At 46.1% G+C, this 21,154-nt stretch overlaps 1 protein-coding gene across 1 annotated transcript in view; it reads right to left on the reverse strand.

Moving 5' to 3' along the window:
* LOC115799203 (sodium channel protein type 4 subunit alpha-like) overlaps positions 1-21,154 on the reverse strand; it is a 330,533-nt gene that overhangs the window by 179,296 nt on the left and 130,083 nt on the right. The window contains exons 10-14 of the mRNA XM_030756224.1: positions 12,689-12,830; positions 11,811-12,029; positions 10,763-10,945; positions 10,434-10,691; positions 6,418-6,543 (exon numbers count right to left, since the gene is read on the reverse strand). Of these exons, the coding sequence (XP_030612084.1) occupies positions 6,418-6,543; positions 10,434-10,691; positions 10,763-10,945; positions 11,811-12,029; positions 12,689-12,830 (928 nt within the window). The remainder of the gene's footprint in view (positions 1-6,417; positions 6,544-10,433; positions 10,692-10,762; positions 10,946-11,810; positions 12,030-12,688; positions 12,831-21,154) is intronic.

Raw genomic sequence — 21,154 nt, forward strand, 5'->3', positions numbered from 1 at the left:
TGGAATGCGATGTCATGCTTTCTGAGAATTGATCCCATCGGAAGTAGGTAGAGAGAGAAGAGGAGAGGACCAAGAATAGAGCCTTGGGGCACCCCACATGTAAGGGGTGCTGTGCAAGATTCAGCAGCCCCAATACAAACACAAAAACTTCTCTCTGACAGATAGGATCGAAACCAATCTAACGCCACCCCCTTAATGCCCACCAAGTTTTCCAGTCAAGACAGGAGGATCTGGTGGTCCACAGTATCGAAGGCCGCTGCAGACTTGCATGAGACATTTTTAACAGATGAGCGGTCCAAGGCTGGGTCTAAACAACAGTTAAAATCACCCCCGAGTACCAGAGAATATTTATTAAGATCAGGTAGAGAAGAAAATAGTTGTTTGAAAAAATTCTCATCATCTGAAACTATGACGAAAATAGTTCATCAACAAAATTAACAGATAAGAGGTGAAATGTCCTAAAAAAAAAAACCTTAAAAAGGAGGACCTTCAACCACTACCATGACCTGGACGATGGACAAAAGATCCATTCATCCATCCATCCATTTTCTTCCGCTTATCCGGGGCCGGGTCGTGGGGGCAGAAGCCTAAGCAGAGAAGCCCAGGCTTCCCTCTCCCCAGCCACCTCCTCCAGCTCATCCGGAGGGACCCCAAGGCGTTCCCAGGCCAGCCGAGATACATAATCTCTCCAGCGTGTCCTGGGTCTACCACGGGGCCTCTTCCCGGTGGGACATGCCCGGAACACCTCACCCAGGAGGCGGCCAGGAGGCATCCTAATCAGATGCCCGAGCCACCTCAACTGGCTCCTTTCGATGTGGAGGAGCAGCGGCTCTACTCTGAGCCCCTCCTGGATGGCCGCACTCCCCACCTTATCTCTAAGGGAGAGGCCAGCCACCCTTCGAAGGAAACTCATTTCTGCCGCTTGTATTCGCGATCTTATTCTTTCGGTCACTACCCAAAGCTCGTGACCATAGGTGAGGGTAGGAACGTAGATCGACCGGTAAATCGAGAGCTTCGCTTTTACGCTAAGCTCCCTCTTCACCACGACGGACCGGTGCAGCGTCCGCATCACTGCAGAAGCAGCCCCGATCCGCCTGTCCAGTGCAGACTAAATGTTTCTAGGGTGATTTCAGTCTCTCTTCTTGCTGTCCCCATGTCGAGACTGAAACACCGGGGCGAACGAGCTTTTGCACTGGCACATGCTCACTATGGTTGCGACTCCTATACCCACGTAAATATAACTGGTCAGTAACACTTGGACTGCAAAAGGAAACCAGAAAGTCTGCAGATTCCACAGATTCATGTTTTTAAGAGTGCAGGTATCCATGCTGGGCGCGTTATGTCATTCGTCCCTGTTTAGCCCAAAAAGTGCAAAGGAACGTGTAAACACACCGTTTATGGATAACACATCTGCATGCGTGTCCACACAGGCAGATTTTCTCACCTTTCCTGCATGTGTTTGGTCAGTGAGTCATGCAGTACGACTGTGATCTGATTATCATCTTCACTGCACATGACCCAGGATGCATCTATGCACTGTGTGTTTCCAGGTGCTCAGCTGATCTGCTGGATGTCAGCAGCCTTGGTGAGAAATATGAGCAGCACAGGAAGCAAAGAGTACATGTCTATTTTTGGTTTCGGAGTGAAAAGTGTTCACTATTTACTGATGGCATTAGCAAAACCTGTGTGTGCAGTTTTTTGTGTTTGTGAAGCTGTAAATTGTAAATACTGTGACTTTGACTTATGACTGTTTAGTCTATATTCTATCCTGTGGCTCATCAACAGAGGTCAGTGCTGACAGACTGACATGGCCACTGTGACATCGACCGCTGGTTTGTGGTTTGACTTATCGTAGTTAATCTCTGCACTATATATTTTGTAATATTGTGTTATAGTTATAGTTTTGTAATATTGTGTTATAGTTTTTATACTTATCTCTCTAATCTCTGTACTGTATATTTTGTAAATTGCGTTATAGTTTTTATACTTATTTGTTTTTATGTAAGCATGAAGTACCGCAGCAATTTCCTAATGTTGTGAACCTGTTCACCCATATGGCAATAAAACCTTCTGATTCTGATTTGTGGACTCTTGATTTTAGCTTCCTACCCACAGTGCTAAGTCATCAGGCAATGCTTCCTACAGTAGCTTGGTTAGGGGCATCACGCAGGCACAGATACCTGCTTATTACTGCTGGGTAGCATCCAAATACAATCCTAGAATTTCACTCACTGGAGCTCTTAGACGGCCTGTTAGTACCATTACAGGGTTAATACAGGAATCCTAGAGTTCAATTTACTACCTTGTACTACCTATTTTTCTACCTCTACAGTATTTTTACTACCAGCACGAAATCGAGCAGCAGCCTTTTCGGGGTGGCGGTGGATTCACAGCACTAAGCCATGTAAGATGATCACCCATCTCTCACCAAAGACAAAACTTTATCCCACTTACTTGAAGGTTTAACTGTGACTTTGTCTTGACTAAGACCTCATACAAATCAATATTCCAAACACATTTCATAAAGACTCAGGAAATCTGTTTTTTTAAGAATATAAACAAAAAGCAACAGAATTCAAGTTTCACAAGCCAATGATTTATTTTTCAATAGAATATTGGGATACTGGTTTGCTGCTGAGGTGTGACAGCAATGCTTGTGCTCGTAGCTGACCTTGAGGTTGCAGTTCCAGTGCTTTTTGTAGCACCAAAAAACAAAATAGGGATCTGCACCCTGCGCTCGCGAATTGGCGGCTGGTGAATGATGGATGCTCGGTGTGATTTGATCGCTGTCACACCGTTCCAGGTCAAATTTATATTTTTTCTGCACACTTTACAAAATGCCTCTCGATCATTCCCCATGACCGGCTTAAGCCAGTCTTTGAATGCCGGGTCATCGAGCCAAAGTTGTGAAAACTTACATTTTCCCATGACGAGGCGCAAAATGACTCCATGCATGCGCACAGCAGATCGGACAGCAGAACAAATTGAGTTTTTCAACGTCACCTCAGGTCCTGCTGAGTAGTTATATTTTTATACAGATCTTATAGTTAAACTAACTTAAAAAGTCTGCATTAATGGAAAAGTCAAAATATATTGAAGGGGTGATGAAAAATTTACTTACCATCCATCCATCCATCCATCCATCCATCCCTTTTCTTCCGCTTATCTGGGGCCGGGTCTCGGGGGCAGGAGCCTAAGCAGAGAAGCCCAGGCTTCCCTCTCCCCAGCCACCTCCTCCAGCTCATCTGGAGGGACCCCAAGGCGTTCCCAGGCCAGCCTAGAGATATAATCTCCCCAGCATGTCCTGGGTTTACCACGGGCCTCCTCCCAATGGGACATGCCTGGAACACCTCACCCAAGAGGCGGCCAGGAGGCATCCTAATCAGATGCCCGAGCCACCTCAACTGGCTCCTTTTGATGTGGAGGAGCAGCGGCTCTACTCTGAGCCTCTCCCGGATGGTCGCACCCCTCAAGCCAGGCACCCTTTGAAGGAAACTCATTTCTGCTGCTTGTATTCTTATTCTTTCGGTCACTGCCCAAAGCTCGTGACCATAGGTGAGGGTAGGAACGTAGATCGACCGGTAAATCGAGAGCTTCGCTTTTACACTAAGCTCCCTCTTCACCACGACGGACCGGTGCAGCTTCCGCATCACTGTAGAAGCAGCCCCGATCCGCCTGTCGATCTCCCGCTCCCTTCTCCCGTCACTCGTGAACAAGACCCCGAGATACTTGAACTCCTCCACTTGGGGCAAGAACTCGTTCCTGAGCCGGAGAGGACACTCCACCCTTTTCCGGCTGAGGACCATGGATTCAGACTTCGAGGTGGTGATTATCATGCCGGCCGCGAACCGTTCCACTGCGAGCTGGAGGCCACTCCCTGATGAAGCCGACAGGACCGCATCATCTGCAAAGAGCAGAGATGAGACTCTGAGACCACCAAGGAAGAAGCCTTCCGCCACCTGGCTACGCCTAGAAATTCTGTCCATAAAACTTATGAACAGAATCGGTGACAAGGGGCAGCCCTTACTGAGTCCAACACCCACAGGAAATGAATCCGACTTATTACCGGCTATACGGACCAAGCTCTCACTGCGGTTGTACAGAGACTGAATGGCCCGCAACAACGGGCCAGACATCCCATACTCCTGCAGGACTTCCCACAGGATACCCCTAGGGATACGGTCGAATGCCTTCTCCAAGTCCACAAAGCACATGTAGACTGGTTGGGCAAACTCCCACGCACACTCGAATATCCTTGAGAGGATAAAGAGCTGGTCCAGCGTTTCGCGACCAGGACGAAAACCACATTGTTCCTCCTGGATCCAAGGTTCGACTAACGGACGGATCCTCCTTTCCAGCACCCTGGCATAGACCTTACCGGGGAGGCTGGGGAGTGTGATCCCCCAAAAGTTGGAGCACACCCTCCGGTCTCCCTTCTTAAAGATGGGGACCACCACCCCGGTATGCCAATCCGATGGCACTGCCCCAGATCTCCACGCGATGTTGCAGAGGCTTGTCAACCAAGACAGCCCTACAACATCCAGAGCCTTTAGGAACTCAGAACGAATCTCGTCCACCCCAGAGGCCCTGCCACCAAGGAGTTGTTTAACTGCCTCAGTGACCTCACCCCCAGTGATAATCAAGTCATCTCCCTCGTCCCCAGACTCTGCTTCCACTACAGAAGTCGTGTCAGTGGGATTCAGGAGGTCCTCGAAGTATTCCCTCCACTGTCTGAATATAGCCTCAGTTGAAATCAGCAGCACCCCACCCGCACTATAAACCATGTGAGTGGAGCACTGCTTTCCCCTCCTGAGTCGCCTGACGGTTTGCCAGAATCGCTTTGATGCCGTCCGAAAGCCTCACTGAACTCCTCCCACACCCAAGATTTTGCTTCGGCTACTGCCCGAGCTGCATTCCGCTTGGCCTGCCAATACCTGTCAAGAATACCCACCCCAGCTCTCCGCCTCTCACCGAGGGCATCTCCAAACTGGAACAGAGTCCAGCCCTTCTCCAGGAGACTGGTTCCAGAGCCCAGGCCATGCGTTGAGGTGAGCCCAACTATATCTAGCTGGTATCTCTCAACCTCACGCACTAGCTCAGGCTCCTTCCCCACCAGAGAGGTGACATTCCTTGTCCCAATAGGCAGTCTCGATAGCCGGGGATCGGTCCGCCGGGGATGGGTCCGCCAGGGCCTCCGCCCTCGGCCACTGCCCGACACACACTGCACCTGACCCCTTACTTACTACCAAGTCAAATTCTGTTTGTTACCTTTTACTACCTTTTAATAGCCTTAATTTGAGCTCATTTAATTTACTACCTTTTACTACTTTTTACTACCCCACGGAAACCCTGCATTAACTGCACAGCAGCCATATTATTGGGAACTGACTCACTTTTGGAGGCAGCTTCATGTGGACATTAGAAGAACTGCAGCTTTTGGCACTTTTCTGGCTCCTTCAATGGCCACTTGAGGCTGGCTCTTGACCAGATTTGCAGCCTTGATGCATTTATCTGACAGATAATATGGTGGTTAAATGTATGCAGGTTATAGATTAGCTGATACACTCTATCCTACTCACTAACCTCTTTAAACCAAATAATGTGACTTCTTCCTCCAAAAACCAAAAATAGTTCTGCTAATGCTAATGTTGACCCTTCAAAATGTCTCTAAACCAGTGGGTGACAGTTGAGTGCTTGCTTACATTTTTGATATGGTTTGAAGTCAACTTTACTCTGTTTGACAGTCTCAGTCTATCAAACTTGGCCTCAGCTCTGCACTAACTGGGCTTTGCCCAAATTTAGACTTTCCTGCACCTGGTGAGCTTCTGGTAACCAGACACATATTTATCAAAGGCAAGAGGAAGAACATGTGAGGTGAACACACAGACGCCACATCAGAGTCTTCATCAGTGTTGGTAATAAATAAACCTATTTTAGCTTTGCAATGATGTCTGTAACTGTGCACAGTACACAAAGTTCAGGCTGTGTGGAAAGAGTCTGATGCCAACAGAGTGTGTGTGTGTGTGTGTGTAACGGAAGGACACCTCAGTAATGTGGCTGTGCTGGTATGTGTGGCTTTAACTTGTGATGCCATGGCAGTGACACTGTGTGTATGTGTGTGTGTGTGTGTGTGTGTGAATGTGTGTGCGCGCGCACGTGTCTGAGCAAATGGGGGGAATACCATGGCTTTGTTATCTGAGATGGCTGATATGAGTGTGTGTGTGTGTGTGTGTGTGTGTGTGTGTGTGTGTGTGTGTGTGTGTGTGTGTGTGTGTGTGTTTAACCCATGATATCAGAGCAGAGTTATGCAAAATGTTGATTCATAATTCACATGTCTGAGTGTTGGAGGGCTGCAGGCTTCACCATTGTTTCCACTGCAGCAAACACACACACACATCGTCAGGACACAGTACTCACACTCTCCTCCTTGACCTTCTCCATGGTGCAAGCAGGCAGCTGCCCCTGCAGTGGTGGTGGGGAAACCCCATTCTGGTCCATGGCAACAAACAGCTTCCCATTGACGTTTAGAGTTGGATAAAAAACCTGGAAAGACAGGGTCACAGTGGGTGAAAGGGTCTAACAAGGATAATCACAGGGAGAGAATAACGTGGTAAATTTATTTAACAATAAAATATTTAAAGTAATAAATTACAATCATCTGTGAAATCATAAAGTAGCTGAGAAAAAAATCTAAAGCATGTTATTAGATTAAAGTAGTGCTTTTCTTTATTTAAATACCTAAAATATTCGAGTTTAAAGTGATAAAAATAAGATTAACATGGTAAATTCATTTAGAAAAGTATGATATTCCTTGAGATTAAAATGGTCCATTTTCAATAATGTCTGATATTATAAAGCCACATTTATGAAAAAAACTAAAAATGTATTTTGAAAAAAATAATATTCAAAGGGAACAAAGCATTTTTCAAAACAAAATATTCTCTAAGAACATAGGGGAACATTTATTAAGAAAATAAAAATTAAACTTTTTATTTACTTATTTTAAATTAAAGCTTATGAGTGAAAAAACAAGGGAACAGTTTACCCTGCCCGGGATAGGGTTACCAGGGCCCCACCCTGGAGCCAGGCCTGGGGAGGGAGCTCGAGGGAGAGCGTCTGGTGGCCAGGCATTAGCCTGTGGTGCTTGGCCGGGCGCAGCCCGAAGAGGTTACATGGGCCCGCCCTCCTGCAGGCCCACCACCCGCAGGAGGTGTCGTAGGGGTCGGGTGCAGTGTGTGTCGGGCGGCGGCCGAGGGCGGAGGCCCTGGCGGACTGATCCCCGGCTATCGAAACTGGCTATTGGGACATGGAATGTCACCTCTCTGGTGGAGAAGGAGCTTGAGCTAGTGCGTGAGGTTGAGAGATACCAGCTAGATATAGTTGGGCTCACCTCAACGCATGGCCTGGGCTCTGGAACCAGTCTCCTGGAGAAGGGCTGGACTCTGTTCCAGTCTGGAGTTGCCCTCGGTGAGAGGCGGCGAGCTGGGGTGGGTATTTTTGTATCCCCCCGGCTTGCTGCCTGTACATCGGAGTTTTCACCATTGGACGAGAGGGTAGTTTCCCTGCGCCTTCGGGCTGGGGAACGGGTCCTGACTGTTGTTTGCGCTTATGCGCCGAATGACAGTTCAGGGTACCCACCCTTTTTGGAGTTGCTGGGCGGGGTGCTGGAGAGTGCTCCATCTGGTGACTCCATAGTCTTGCTGGGAGACTTCAACGCTCACGTGGGCAATGACAGTGAGACCTGGAGGGGCGTGATTGGGAGGAACGGCCTGCCCGATCTGAACCCGAATGGTGTTTTGTTATTGGACTTCTGTGCAAACCACAGTTTGTCCATAACAAACACCGTGTTCGAACACAAGGATGTCCATAAGTGCACATGGCACCAGGACACCCTAGGTCGCAGGTCGATGATCGATTTTGTAATCATATCATCAGATCTGCGGCCGTATGTTTTGGACACTCGGGTGAAGAGAGGAGCTGAGCTGTCAACTGATCACCACCTGGTGGTGAGTTGGATCAGGTGGCGGGGGAAGATGCTGGACAGACCTGGCACACCTAAACGTATTGTGAGGGTGCGCTGGGAACGCCTGGCAGAAGCCCCAGTCCGGGAGATCTTCAACTCCCACCTCCGGCAGAACTTCGACAGCATTCCGAGGGAGGCTGAGGACATTGAGTCCGAATGGACCATGTTCTGTAACTCCATTGTTGAGGCTGCTGCTCAGAGCTGTGGCTGCAAGGTGGTTGGTGCCTGTCGTGGTGGTAACCCCTGAACCAGATGGTGGTCACCGAAGGTGAAGGGAGCCATCAAGCTGAAGAAAGAGTCCTATCGGGCTTGGTTAGCCTGTGGGACTCCGGAGGCAGCTGACAGGTATCGACAGGCCAAGCGGAATGCAGCTCGGGTAGTAGCCAAAGCAAAAACTCGGGTGTGGGAGGAGTTCGGTGAGGCTATGGAAAAAGACTTTCGGACGGCATCGAAGCGATTCTGGCAAACCGTCAGGCGACTCAGGAGGGGAAAGCAGTGCTTCACTCACACTGTTTATAGTGCAGGGGGGGTGCTGCTGACTTTAACTGAGGCTATAGTTGGACGGTGGAAGGAATACTTCGAGGACCTTCTGAATCCCACTGACACGCCTTCTGTAGTGGAAGCAGAGTCTGGGGATGAGGGGGATGACTTGACCATCACTGGGGGTGAGGTCACTGAGGTAGTTAAACAACTCCTTGGTGGCAGAGCCCCTGGGGTGGACGAGATTCGCCCTGAGTTCCTGAAGGCTCTGGATGTTGTAGGGCTGTCTTGGTTGACACGCCTCTGCAACATCGCGTGGAGATCTAAGGGCAGTGCCATCGGATTGGCATACCGGGGTGGTGGTCCCCATCTTTAAGAAGGGAGACCGGAGGGTGTGCTCCAACTTTTGGGGGATCACACTCCCCAGCCTCCCCGGTAAGGTCTATGCCAGGGTGCTGGAAAGGAGGATCCGTCCGTTAGTCGAACCTCGAATTCAGGAGGAACAATGCGGTTTTCGTCCTGGTCGTGGAACGCTGGACCAGCTCTTTATCCTCTCAAGGATATTCAAGTGTGCGTGGGAGTTTGCCCAACCAGTCTACATGTGCTTTGTGGACTTGGAGAAGGCATTCGACCGTGTCCCTCGGGGTGTCCTTTGGGAGGTTCTGCGGGAGTATGGGGTGTCTGGCCCATTGTTGCGGGCCATTCAGTCCTTGTACAACCACAGTGAGAGCTTGGTCCGTATAGCCGGTAATAAGTCGGATTTGTTTCCTGTGGGTGTTGGACTCCGTCAGGGCTGCCCTTTGTCACCGATTCTGTTCATAAGTTTTATGGACAGAATTTCTAGGCGTAGCCAGGTGGCGGAAGGCTTCTTCCTTGGTGGCCTCAGAGTCTCATCTCTGCTTTTTGCAGATGATGCGGTTCTGTTGGCTTCATCAGGGAAAGGCCTCCAGCTCGCAGTGGAACGGTTCGCAGCCGAGTGTGAAGCGGCCGGCATGAGAATCAGCACCTCTAAGTCTGAGGCCATGGTCCTCAGCCGGAAAAGGGTGGAGTGCCCTCTCCGGCTCAGGAACGAGTTCTTGCCTCAAGTGGAGGAGTTTAAGTATCTCGGGGTCTTGTTCACGAGTGATGGGAGAAGGGAACGGGAGATCGACAGGCGGATCGGGGCTGCTTCTGCAGTGATGCGGACGCTGCACCGGTCCGTCGTGGTGAAGAGGGAGCTTAGCGTAAAAGCGAAGCTCTCGATTTACCGGTCGATCTACGTTCCTACCCTCACCTATGGTCACGAGCTTTGGGTAGTGACCGAAAGAATAAGATCGCGAATACCAGCGGCAGAAATGAGTTTCCTTCGAAGGGTGGCTGGCCTCTCCCTTAGAGATAAGGTGAGGAGTGCGGCCATCCAGGAGGGGCTCAGAGTAGAGCCGCTGCTCCTCCATATCTAAAGGAGCCAGTTGAGGTGGCTCGGGCATCTGATTAGGATGCCTCCTGGCCGCCTCCTGGGTGAGGTGTTCCGGGCATGTCCCACCGGGAAGAGGCCCCGTGGTAGACCCAGGACACGCTGGAGAGATTATGTATCTCAGCTGGCCTGGGAACGCCTTGGGGTCCCTCCGGATGAGCTGGAGGAGGTGGCTGGGGAGAGGGAAGCCTGGGCTTCTCTGCTTAGGTTTCTGCCCCCGCTACCCGGCCCCGGATAAGCGGAAGAAAATGGATGGATGGATGGATGGTAAGTAAATTTATTTCTTAAAAAAAAAGTAAAGTAGGTAAATTATTATTATAATTATTATAAAGAGATTATCATAAGATAATCTCTCACATTTATGAGAAAAAAAAAACAACTTTTTTCCTGGTAAGGAACCACACAGTGAAATGCTCTCATCAAACACACACTCTGCACTAAATGATTCATAAGTTGCACCTGCCACATTGTGCTCACCTGGGAGCTCCTGCTGGTGGTGCTGAAAGTGCTCGGCCTCCGTTTGGGCCATGGTTGGGGCAGGATGCCGCTGAAGGTTCCTCCACTGTAAGTTCGACTTCCGGCACCCTCTACCACATCACCTGGAACGCTGTATTCGTCGTCGGCCATCTCTCCCTCGGACCCCCGGCTCCTCAGACGGAAGTTGAAGATTGAGGAGACCTGACTGCTTCTCCGCGTCCTTGTGGAGAACGAGCGGGCGAGGAGTGGGTGGAGGGGCTGGAGGAAGAGGGGAAGGTAAAGTAAAGTTTGGCACCAAAGGTAAAGACATCAGATCTTTCTCCACTTACCTTTCCACCATCAGTCAAGTCCACCTGCAGTAGCTTTTCCTCAGACAGGTTTGCTTCCACATCACCCACGCCCATCAGAGCATGGCTCCGCCTCCGCTCCTCAAAGCTGTCCGTTGGTGGACCAAAAGGAGAAAGGTCTGGTGACATCAGCGAGTCAGAGTCCATAGCTTTCTGGGTGGCAACCTGGTGGAAGAGGTACAGTAAACACAGCAACCTTTAAAACTACAATACTGTTGTTAGAAATGTTTGAATGACTAATGTATTAATACATTTTCATAGATGAATGAAGGACTGAAGGTAGAACAGGAGGCAGATGGAGCTGATATCCTCCAGTATTTCACTTTGTTTTACTGTCATTCTGCTATGGAGCACCAAAACTGCCAAAATCAAAAATGATTCATTCATTCATGTGACTCTTAAAAGAGCTCAATTACATATATTAATTAATATTATTATTAATAATGACTTAAATTAAAATTTGCTCTCAATTGTCTGATTATTTGTATTGATTTCCTCATTTTTTATTTTACTTTTCATTTGTTTTATTAATTCCCTCTTTTAACATGTATTAATAAAAAAAATTTATTCTATTCTATTATTTGCCCTTAAAACTATTCCCTATTTATTTAAACAATTTGTTGGTATTATTATTATTATTATTATTATTATTGCAAAAAGCAAAAAAGGACATAACATTTTCTGATTCATTAAGCAAATGAGCAGATTGTCTTTAAAAGTGTGCCCAGTGAGAACCGCATATTTAAATAAGTTAAAAATAAATATTGGAAAATTAAATAGAAAGTAAATTTAAGACAAAGTAAAACAGTAAAGTCAATTCATGCCACATTTTATATTTGACCCTATATGTGTTATTTTGGCAGTTTTCAACCTCCATAATTCTTACACTGTACTAGTATGCTTAAAAAAAAAACAAAAAAACAAACAAACATTATGAGAAGAGCCACGTTTAAGACCTAACACCACTGGGATCAGGGTCAGGACAGGAACCACTTTGGCCCACAGCGGCCCACCCCGAGCATCGGCCTACCCCAAGCATCAGCTTATCAGATACCTGCTGCTCTTTCAGCCTCTCCATGGCCTGCTGGAACTCCCGCTCTTTCTGGCAGGCCTCAGCTATGGTGGCCTGGTTCTGCTCCTCGTATGCCATGGCGACCACAGCCAAGATGAGGTTGATCAGGTAGAAGGAGCCCAGGAAAATCACCACCACGAAAAACACCATGTAGGTCTTACCGGCTGACCGCAGTGTCTGGAGGTAAAAAAGAAAAAGCACAATACTGAGTGTCCTGATGAAACAGAAATACACAACAGTCTCACACAGTTGGTGAAGCAGTCAAATTAGTGAAGCTGCCGTCAGGATTCAGAGGCGTTGTGGTCTCTTTAGTGACTGAAAGGAAACAGGAACAGGCTTTTTAATGATGTAGCTGAGTGAGGCCCAGTAAGCAGTCAAAGGGGGCTCAGTGAAAATGACCTCCTGCCTCCATGAACATGCATCAGTAGATGCAGCTGGCCACAGGGTTACCAGTGATACAACAGAGCATAAATATATCTTCTGATTACAGCACTAATGTGTTTGAATGGATAAATAAACCACCGTGCTCACTGCATGAAGTAGGATTTACTGTTATTGATAGTGATGGACTGAAGAAAACAAAACAGAGTCAGATCTCTATAGTTTCTGCCCACGGTTACATGAGATCACAACTGCAGGGAGGCCAATCACATTTCTGGTAGGAGACGGTGTGACCCCAGGCCCTGAATTAAGGGTCTGACACCAAATGTGATGTCAGGAAGAGAACTAATTACACCCTGGAAGAAGAAGAGGCTCTATAAGAGTAAATCACACCCAAAATAATCAGATTCTTGCGTTTTCTGTGACTTTGATGGAGCGACGCTCCTGCTGGTTACCTGGTGGTAGAGGTTCTCCCAGTAGTCTTGTGTCATGAGACGAAACAAGGACAGGAAGGCCCACCCAAAGGTGTCGAAGCTGGTGTAGCCGTAGTTGGGGTTTCTTCCTGCCTTCAGACACACAAACCCATCTGGACACTTTCTGCAACGCCAACACAGAATTATAATGTGACCCAGAATTTTTCACTTGTTACCAGCACACATTTTTATACATTTCTGTTGATGCTCAGGATTTGGTTCTGAGGATTTTGAAGATGCCAATCATGATGTGATCAGGGGGTGGGTGGTTATGTAACTGTAACTACCGTTTCTCTGAAACGTGTGATTTTGGGAAATCTAACACCACTGGTTTGTGCAGAAACGAGGTGTAGGGACATTTTGAAAGCTGAGACACTTCAGAGGACTCAAAAACACCGTCTGTCTGTCTCTCTGTCCATCCTTCCCACTCCGTGTCCTCATCAGGGTTTACGACCGAAGGCTCGTTATGGTCGTACGAGTGGGATAGTGCCGGGAAGGTATACATCATAATTGATATTCCACATTCATATCCCATCACACATGGTCACATCTAAACCTCTGCTGCACAGCAGTCCCACAGGTGGTGTGCTGCTCAGTGGAGGGAAGGCAGCTGCTGCTGCCAACAACAGCTTACAGGGACAGAGACACTGAGAATAAAAAGCAATGATAAGGAAGGAAAAGGTCAGAGGGACAGGAACCTTATTCTTTCATAGGACTGATGATTAAATGAGCCACCCTGGAAGCCTCTTATGCAAAACTCAGAAAACAGCTATTCATTCAGAGTTCAGGTACAAATGACTCAGCTGTGATTCAGAACTAAATGTTGGAGGCACGTTTGTGCCTTTATGATGCAGTCAAACACAACAGCTTAGAGATCCGGCAGAAGAAGCCATCTCCCCGGTTCCCTGTCAGCCAATTGGATTGGTCCCCAGGCTTTGAAATAAAAGTTTATGATACTTCTGTTTGTGTAGGTATCTGACTACCCTGTGAGGGATTTGAGATCTCATCACCCTCCTAGAATAATGGCCTTAAACTCTGAAAACACAAAAAAACTGAACCAAGTATTGAAAATGATGATTTTCATTAAAAATTATTTTTGGAGGGTGACGATATGCAAAAACTGACAGCACAGCCTAATGGGTTCACACTTATGATTCTTCAAGCATAAATTCAGTGGTCAAAAATAAAATGCTAACATTTGGCCACAAACAAACTACCCCATCAGCTTCTCCACCACTAAACTCCCATGGTCTTTGTGGGGATGTCAAATGTCCCTATCTGTGGTCTCATTTAGCCTGAAGTGTCTGAGTTGAAGGAAACTGGCTTTTTTTTTTAGGTCCTTGAAGATGTTTCAACTATCAGCCAGACCTGAGACCCCTCCACACTCGAGTCAACCTTCATTTCAGAACATAAAAGCAGCCAATTTACTTATGTATTTTATGTTATAAATATGTATTAGTCATCTAAACAATAACTCATTCAAAATGATGCCTTTGCTGTCACCTTATTTTATCAGTTTAAATCTCAGTCATTGATCTCGTCACCACACTGTTGTCTTCAGGACCCTTAATGTTACACGCACAGGTAAATCGTGTCCTCTGCTGACTGTTGTCCCCTCCCACCCTCTTGTGCACCAGTATAAATGCCTTTCAGGGGTTCAGGGTTGGCTGGTAAGCCCACTGTAAACCATCACCACAGCAAACCCTCAGAAACAGGACTGAGAGTCTGCAGTGCCTGATCTCATCCATCTAGTTTCTCCCACTTATCCCAGGCAGCTTACAGCAGCTGTTTGATTGGCCGCATTCAAAAACACAATAAAGAAATAAATAAATAAAGGAGCCACTTTCAGCGGCTCCCTCATTCTCAAAGGGTCAGCAGAGCAGGTGCTGTCACACAACCCCAAAGGAGCTCTGCTTCCTCCTGGGATCAATCCGGGGCTCTTATAATAATAATAATAAATCATTTCCATTCTGGATTGAATTACCTGGGTCCATCAGTGCAATGAAATATGTGGGTGCTTTGGAGTTCAGATGCTGAATTATAGTCATGCAGCATTAGAGTGAAACAGTCCTGTGCAAATGTTCAACAATAAGAGCATAAATTCCCCCAAAATGCTCCAAATAATTCAATGATTATAATTTTTTAACCAAAAAAACAAACTGTAGTGAGAAGTTGTTCCACCTGTGGGTTTGTTACCTGTTACAGAAATGGAGGAGTTATGATGCATGAAGGAGAGCGTCACGAACAAACCTCTGATTCACAGAGGAGCTTCAAGCTGAGTCAGAGAATACACTATCTGGGGATTCAAACCAGCAACCCTGTGGTCACAAGCCCACTGTGGCGGCCGGGCCTGGCTGGCACCGCCCCCGCTGGGATGGCGTGGTCCCAATCGGACGGCTGCCACCACAGCAGCAGCAGCTGCACTGACTCATCACTGACCGCCGCCTGTCTGCGAGCTTTACTACAAGCGTTTGGTGAGAGCTGAGAATTCATTACGGACACATGTAAATAAACCATCCAGTTATATAAGTTTTACATAATGCAGCTGCAGTTACTGTCTTTGTACAATTATGCATCATAAAAAAAGACCCCGTACTTACCGGAAACTAATGCATTTCAATATGATCGCCAATAATAACATTTCAGTTTATTTGCTGTGAGTTTGCAGGAAAAACTAGTCAAAGCTAAAACGTCAGAAAATGTGCTTTATAAAAAGGTAATTATGGCAAAATTAATGAAGCATTAGCATTTAACGCAGGAGCTACAAGGTCCTAAATATTTACACAATCCAGCGTGACTCATCACACTCCAGTGAACACGTGCTGTACTGTATATGAGTGGCTGCAAGTGTCAGTAATTATTACAGGCTGCACCACTGACACACTATTTTCAATAACAGCAGCTAATTTTACATTTGGCCTTTGATAACTTAGAACACTGGCACCTGTATGGCACACATTAATAATACGCTACATACATGATATTTACTTACATGTAAATATTTACATTTCATACACCTGACTGCAAAACTCTGAAACATAAAGTGGATTCAGCTCTGAGACATCAGCAGCCTCCACTCATTGAAATTTCTTAGAAACTTATCCACAGGTTCAGCTGATGGATGTGATGACGTACACCTTCATAAACATCATCCATGAACATTTTTAATACCAATCATTACATTTAAATTCATTCAGATTTACCTGGAGAAATTCCAGGGAAAGATTCACTTCTTAAGGGGATGAATGTCAGGTCCAAGCTGAGTTTCCTAAAACATTATATCTTAAGGGTGAAGGTCGAGCTCTTTCCTCTAGAATTGTTTTTGGGGAGTCATTAAATCTCCATCATCTTGAAAACAACTTGCGCTGTTAGAGTAAATATCTGTTCCAGCGGCTCCATGAATGTGGACTCAGGTTAACAGATCAATGGGCGCTCCGCAGATATTTACATGTCTGATCTCTGACCGCAGATTCTGCAGATGAGGGACGAACACTTTATTTACACATCCTCACACATATTCAAAGCTCAGCATGGAAAAACAAAATTGTTTTTCAGCTCCCTTCGATGCGATATTCCCCTGGTATGACACCATGTATCAAATAAAAATGAACCTTTTTAGAAAGAACAAGTTAATATTATCTCCAGAACCTGTCATGGCACTGTGTCTCATTTTGTCAATATGAATTTCTGAAATATTCATATTTATGTATGGCAGCCAAAGATTATTTTGGAAGCAGAGCAAGAAGTTTGAATCCATTTTGTGCTCCCTCACAGTGCAGAAAAAAAGGTGCTGCACAGCACATCCTTATTTTTGCCACTTCCAGCATCAGTCACTCATTAGCCTGAGCTGAGCCATATTCATAGAGCCTTATTATTACATATTTACCCTGAAACATGGACCAAGCTTGAGTAGTTTTCCAGATAGTGGAATTTAAAAACTCGTTAAACCACCCTTACCTGCATCCAGTAAATTATTTTTATTTTTGAGAGAAAACTACTGACAACAAGGACCTGGAATTTTGCACAGTTCCTGTTAAGAAGTGGTTTTTTCCCACTGGGATTTTTGCATGCATATCTGAGATGGTCATTCAATAGAATGGCCCAAATCTAACAGAGTTTTCGAGCTTAAATCAAACCAAACTGAAAACAAACTTCAAAGTTAAAAAAAAAGACACACAAACATACACAAATATGAAACTGCATGAATCCTAAGTGACAGCATTGGAGGCTGCGCCACCTCAACCACCTAATAATGCACACTTTGAGTCTACAGCATCTATAGGAGGAAAATCGCTTTTCCTTTGGAACCAGCACCAGGACATTTATCATCAAGGTGACCTGTTTCTTCTTTGTGTAGGACTGGACAGCAATGACACATATTCAGATGATTGTTTCTGAATGACAGACAGTGGGGAAGGTGGGCTCACCTTAAATCCTGATTAGGGAAAAATTCAGTCCAACCAGTGTTAAAGGTATTTCGACAGGATATGATGGAAACTACCACAAAGAAATATTTAAATATTTACACCTGTGTAAAATCCTGATTGAGAAAAATGTGAGGCAGCACGTGCAATTCCCAGTAAAAGAAGGAGGAATCTGTACAGCTGCATTTCAGCCAGTGTGTCCCAGACTGTGCTACTAACAAACAAACACACACACACACACACACACACACACACACACACACACACACACACACACACACACACACACACAAAATGTCATAGTTTGCATGGTTGTTGATCCTCCATCCTCCAAGCCTGTTGGGCTGAGCAGTCCACCATGCCCCTTTGGGGTGAAGTGCCTGACTTCTGCTCTTCAGCAAGACCACCTGTGTGTCATTGCCTCATCAGTCACTGTATATGTTGTGACTTATGTATGTTGTTAAAGTTGTTAAAGTTGAAGAAATTCAACTTGCCATCAAGGACCATGGTGCAGTTCTATACTGCCATCATTGAGTCCATCCTCACCTCCTCCATCACTGTGTGGTACACTGGAGCCACCACTAGGGACAAACAGAGACTACAGCGCGTTGTGCACTCTGCTGAGAAGGTGATTGGCTGTAACCTCCCATCTCTCCAGGACCTGTACACCTCCAGGACACTGGGGCGTGCAGGTCGGATCACAGCCGACCACTCTCACCCTGGGCACAGACTTTTTGACCCTCTCCCCTCAGGCAGGAGGCTACGGTCCATACGGACCAGAACCTCCCGCCATAAGAACAGTTTCTTCCCCTCTGCTGTTGGACTCATGAACAATTACCCTAAGACTGTTACCACCACCCTCCACAAACGCTGATGACCCTATGTCTATGCACCTGTCTGATTGCACTGATGTACATATTAGTGGAATATAGTTTACATTCTTTTATCTTTTAATTAGTCTCTGCACTGTATATTTTGTAATTTTGTAATATTGTGTTATAGTTATAGCTCTAATATCTCTGTATATTTGCAATTTGTATGCTTGTATATTGTCTTATAGTTTTTATACTTATTTGTTTTTTTTTTCTGTAAGCACGAAGTACCGCAGCAATTTCCTAATGCTGTGAACCTGTTCACCCATATGGCAATAAAAACCTTCTGATTCTGATTCTGATTAAGTATTATTTACTTAATTATTAATATTCACTGAATTTAACATGATTGTACATAATTACACAGGGTAAAGTGAAATGTATTTAAGTGTCAAGTATAATTTATATTGAAAAAAGGAAGAGTTTTATTTTGAAGAGTTCCTAACAGGATCGGGTTTTGCCTTTGTCATTATCTTGTCATCTGTTGTTTGGTGTTGCTAGGATACAATCGACAGTTCTGTGGACAGTGGTTACCTTGCTTGTTAAAAAAAATCTGAACTTTAACCATTCAGAAAAAGACATCGGAGCCCCCGTCATGATTGCAGAAGCCTTCACTACGTAAGAGTATAAAGACACCAGCTCCTACAACCACTCTCTGCCCGATTGTCTCCCAAGCGTTGTAATCAGGCTGACCCTCGGCTCCTTGTGGTAACCTTGATTCCCTGTGTTCATTGTTGTTTCCTGTGTTCTCAGAATTTCCTCGCTGTCTGAAGAACTCTCAGCCACTCTTGCTAATCTCCTTTCCCGTAAGCTGGATCTCCATCTCTGGACCCTTGCTGGAAACCTTTGCTTACCTGTCGCTTACCTGCTCACCCTCCAACAGTAAATCTCTCCTGGACACAACCTGTGCATTGCTACTTCTCCCTGGACATCTTTTCATGGAACACAGGTAAACTTACCTGCATACTACATGAGGCTGTATAAGAAAGGAAGCTGGACTGTTGGACTAACTTCTATCTCATCTCCTTCTCAGTGGACACCTGCTTACCTGGCTCAGAAAGAACCCCTAGTCTTCCCATGCCCCATGGTTACCCCCTGAACCCTTCAAGTAAAATAAAACTACTTAAAATAACCTTTTGTGTTTGTGGTGCTGCATTTGGGTCCAAAAGATTAACTATTGGCCATCCGGCTATCATACATACAGATCAGAAGTGGACTTGAAGAAGTTCCTTTACCTAAAATGTTTTTCTGCTCTCAGTGTGGAGAACATGCAGACTACACTAAATAAGAGCCCCAGCTGGTCAGTGGATTTGAACCAAGGACAGCCCTGCTACGTGTCATGAACCCGGGTCCGTCAAACCAGAGTTTTTGGTTGAACTTTGGTTTGAGTTTTGTTTTCCCTTGTGGCTCTTTTGTTTCATTCTCTGGTTTGCTGTGTTCCAGGTTGTGTTTTGGTTTCTTGTTCCCCAGTGTTTTCTGGTGTGTGGTGTCTAGTCTGTGTCTTTGTCTCTTTGTTGTACTTCCTGTTTTATTTTGATGGTCTTATTGTCCCTGTGTGTTGTGTTCAAGTTTTGCTAGTGAGTGGATGTCTGGCTCCTGTCCAGCCCTGCCTTCTGTTCTGCATTTTCGCAAATAAAGCTGAGTTCAAGTTTTACTTCCACCTTGGATGTCCTGCATTTGGGTCCTCTGCCTTGCCTGCCAGAGAAATACATGAGAAAAATGAGGAAACAGTGCTAACTACCAGACCACTGTTCCACTGTGCCACATGACTTTTCTCTGGGTCCTCCAACTTCCTCCAATAACCTGGGCTCAACCTTCAGTTTCATTTATTCTTTAAAGAGCAGCCGAAGCCTCTGTAGCCTAGTCTAACTGTAATATTCTTATAGAAAGAGGAATACATTAGTGCACAGAGACTGCTGTCTGTGCAAAGTAAAGCTAAATCTGACACAGAGACAGGAGATAAATACAGAGAAAGGACCAATTTAACTCAGGAGACTGAGATGAGACGAGACTGAAGGGGGAGACTGAAGCAGGCAGGAAACTGAGGGCACAGAAAACAGACTAATACTTGTACTAACGCCCAGGACCATGATACAAGTACTGTACTAACGCCCAGGACCATGATACAAGTACTGTACTAACGCCCAGGACCATGATACAAGTACTGTACTAACGCCCAGGACCATGATACAAGTACTGTACTAACGCCCAGGACCATGATACAAGTACTGTACTAACGAGGAAAATTTATTCAAAGCTAAATGGCAAATAAATACTACAGAGGCAAGCAGCAGCATCACGCTTCAGTTTATAGTAACACAAATCTATTTAAGTGGCTTCAGTGCAATGCAAGAGGTGACAAAGCAGGAGCGGTCACTGTGGTATTAAAGAGGTGAGCTGCTTGTCTGAGCATCACGGTGGCTCTCAGGTGCTAACAGGTGTCAGCTGTGGAGTACAGTAACATGATAACAGACCTGCGTGGGGCTGCTGATACAAACATTACCGTAATAGCGATCAATGCTGACTAAATGAAACAAGCACATGGCGATGACGCGCACGCTACAAAAACTAACATCTAATTTGATACTACAGACACTGTACACAAACACATACACACACACACACGCACGCATCATATGACTAAACAGTCATGTAAAACCAGTCATGATGCCACTCTGAATGACACCAACAGTGAGCGAGGCCACTGAGTCTACCACACACACACACACACACACACACACACACACACAGTGAATGTGATGTGTGTCATTCATCCACTTCCATCCATCTATCTCATGGCAAGGGAGTCAACATGGTGGCATGTGAGTGGGGAGAGTGGATGTGAAGTGTGTATGATGGACTGACTGTGTGTGTGTGTGTGCGCGCGTGTGTGTGTGTGTGTGTGTGTGTGTGTGTGTGTGTGCGTTTAAGGGGCTTGAGGACATAAAAAGTGTGTGTGAGAGGTTTGGAAAAAGCAGGCAGGAGGTTCTGCGTGGTGCACAGACTCTCTCTGCGTGTGTGTGTGTGTGTGTGTGTGTGTGTGTGTGTGAGGTGTCAGAGTGTGAGAGCTGGCAGTTATCTCTCACACACACCTCTGTCTGTGTTAATGGAGGTACGCCACTTCAGAACCCCCCCCCCAAACTCACACCAAA

Source organism: Archocentrus centrarchus, chromosome 20 (assembly GCF_007364275.1).
Source record: "Archocentrus centrarchus isolate MPI-CPG fArcCen1 chromosome 20, fArcCen1, whole genome shotgun sequence".
In the NCBI taxonomy this organism is placed as follows: Eukaryota; Metazoa; Chordata; class Actinopteri; order Cichliformes; family Cichlidae; genus Archocentrus; species Archocentrus centrarchus.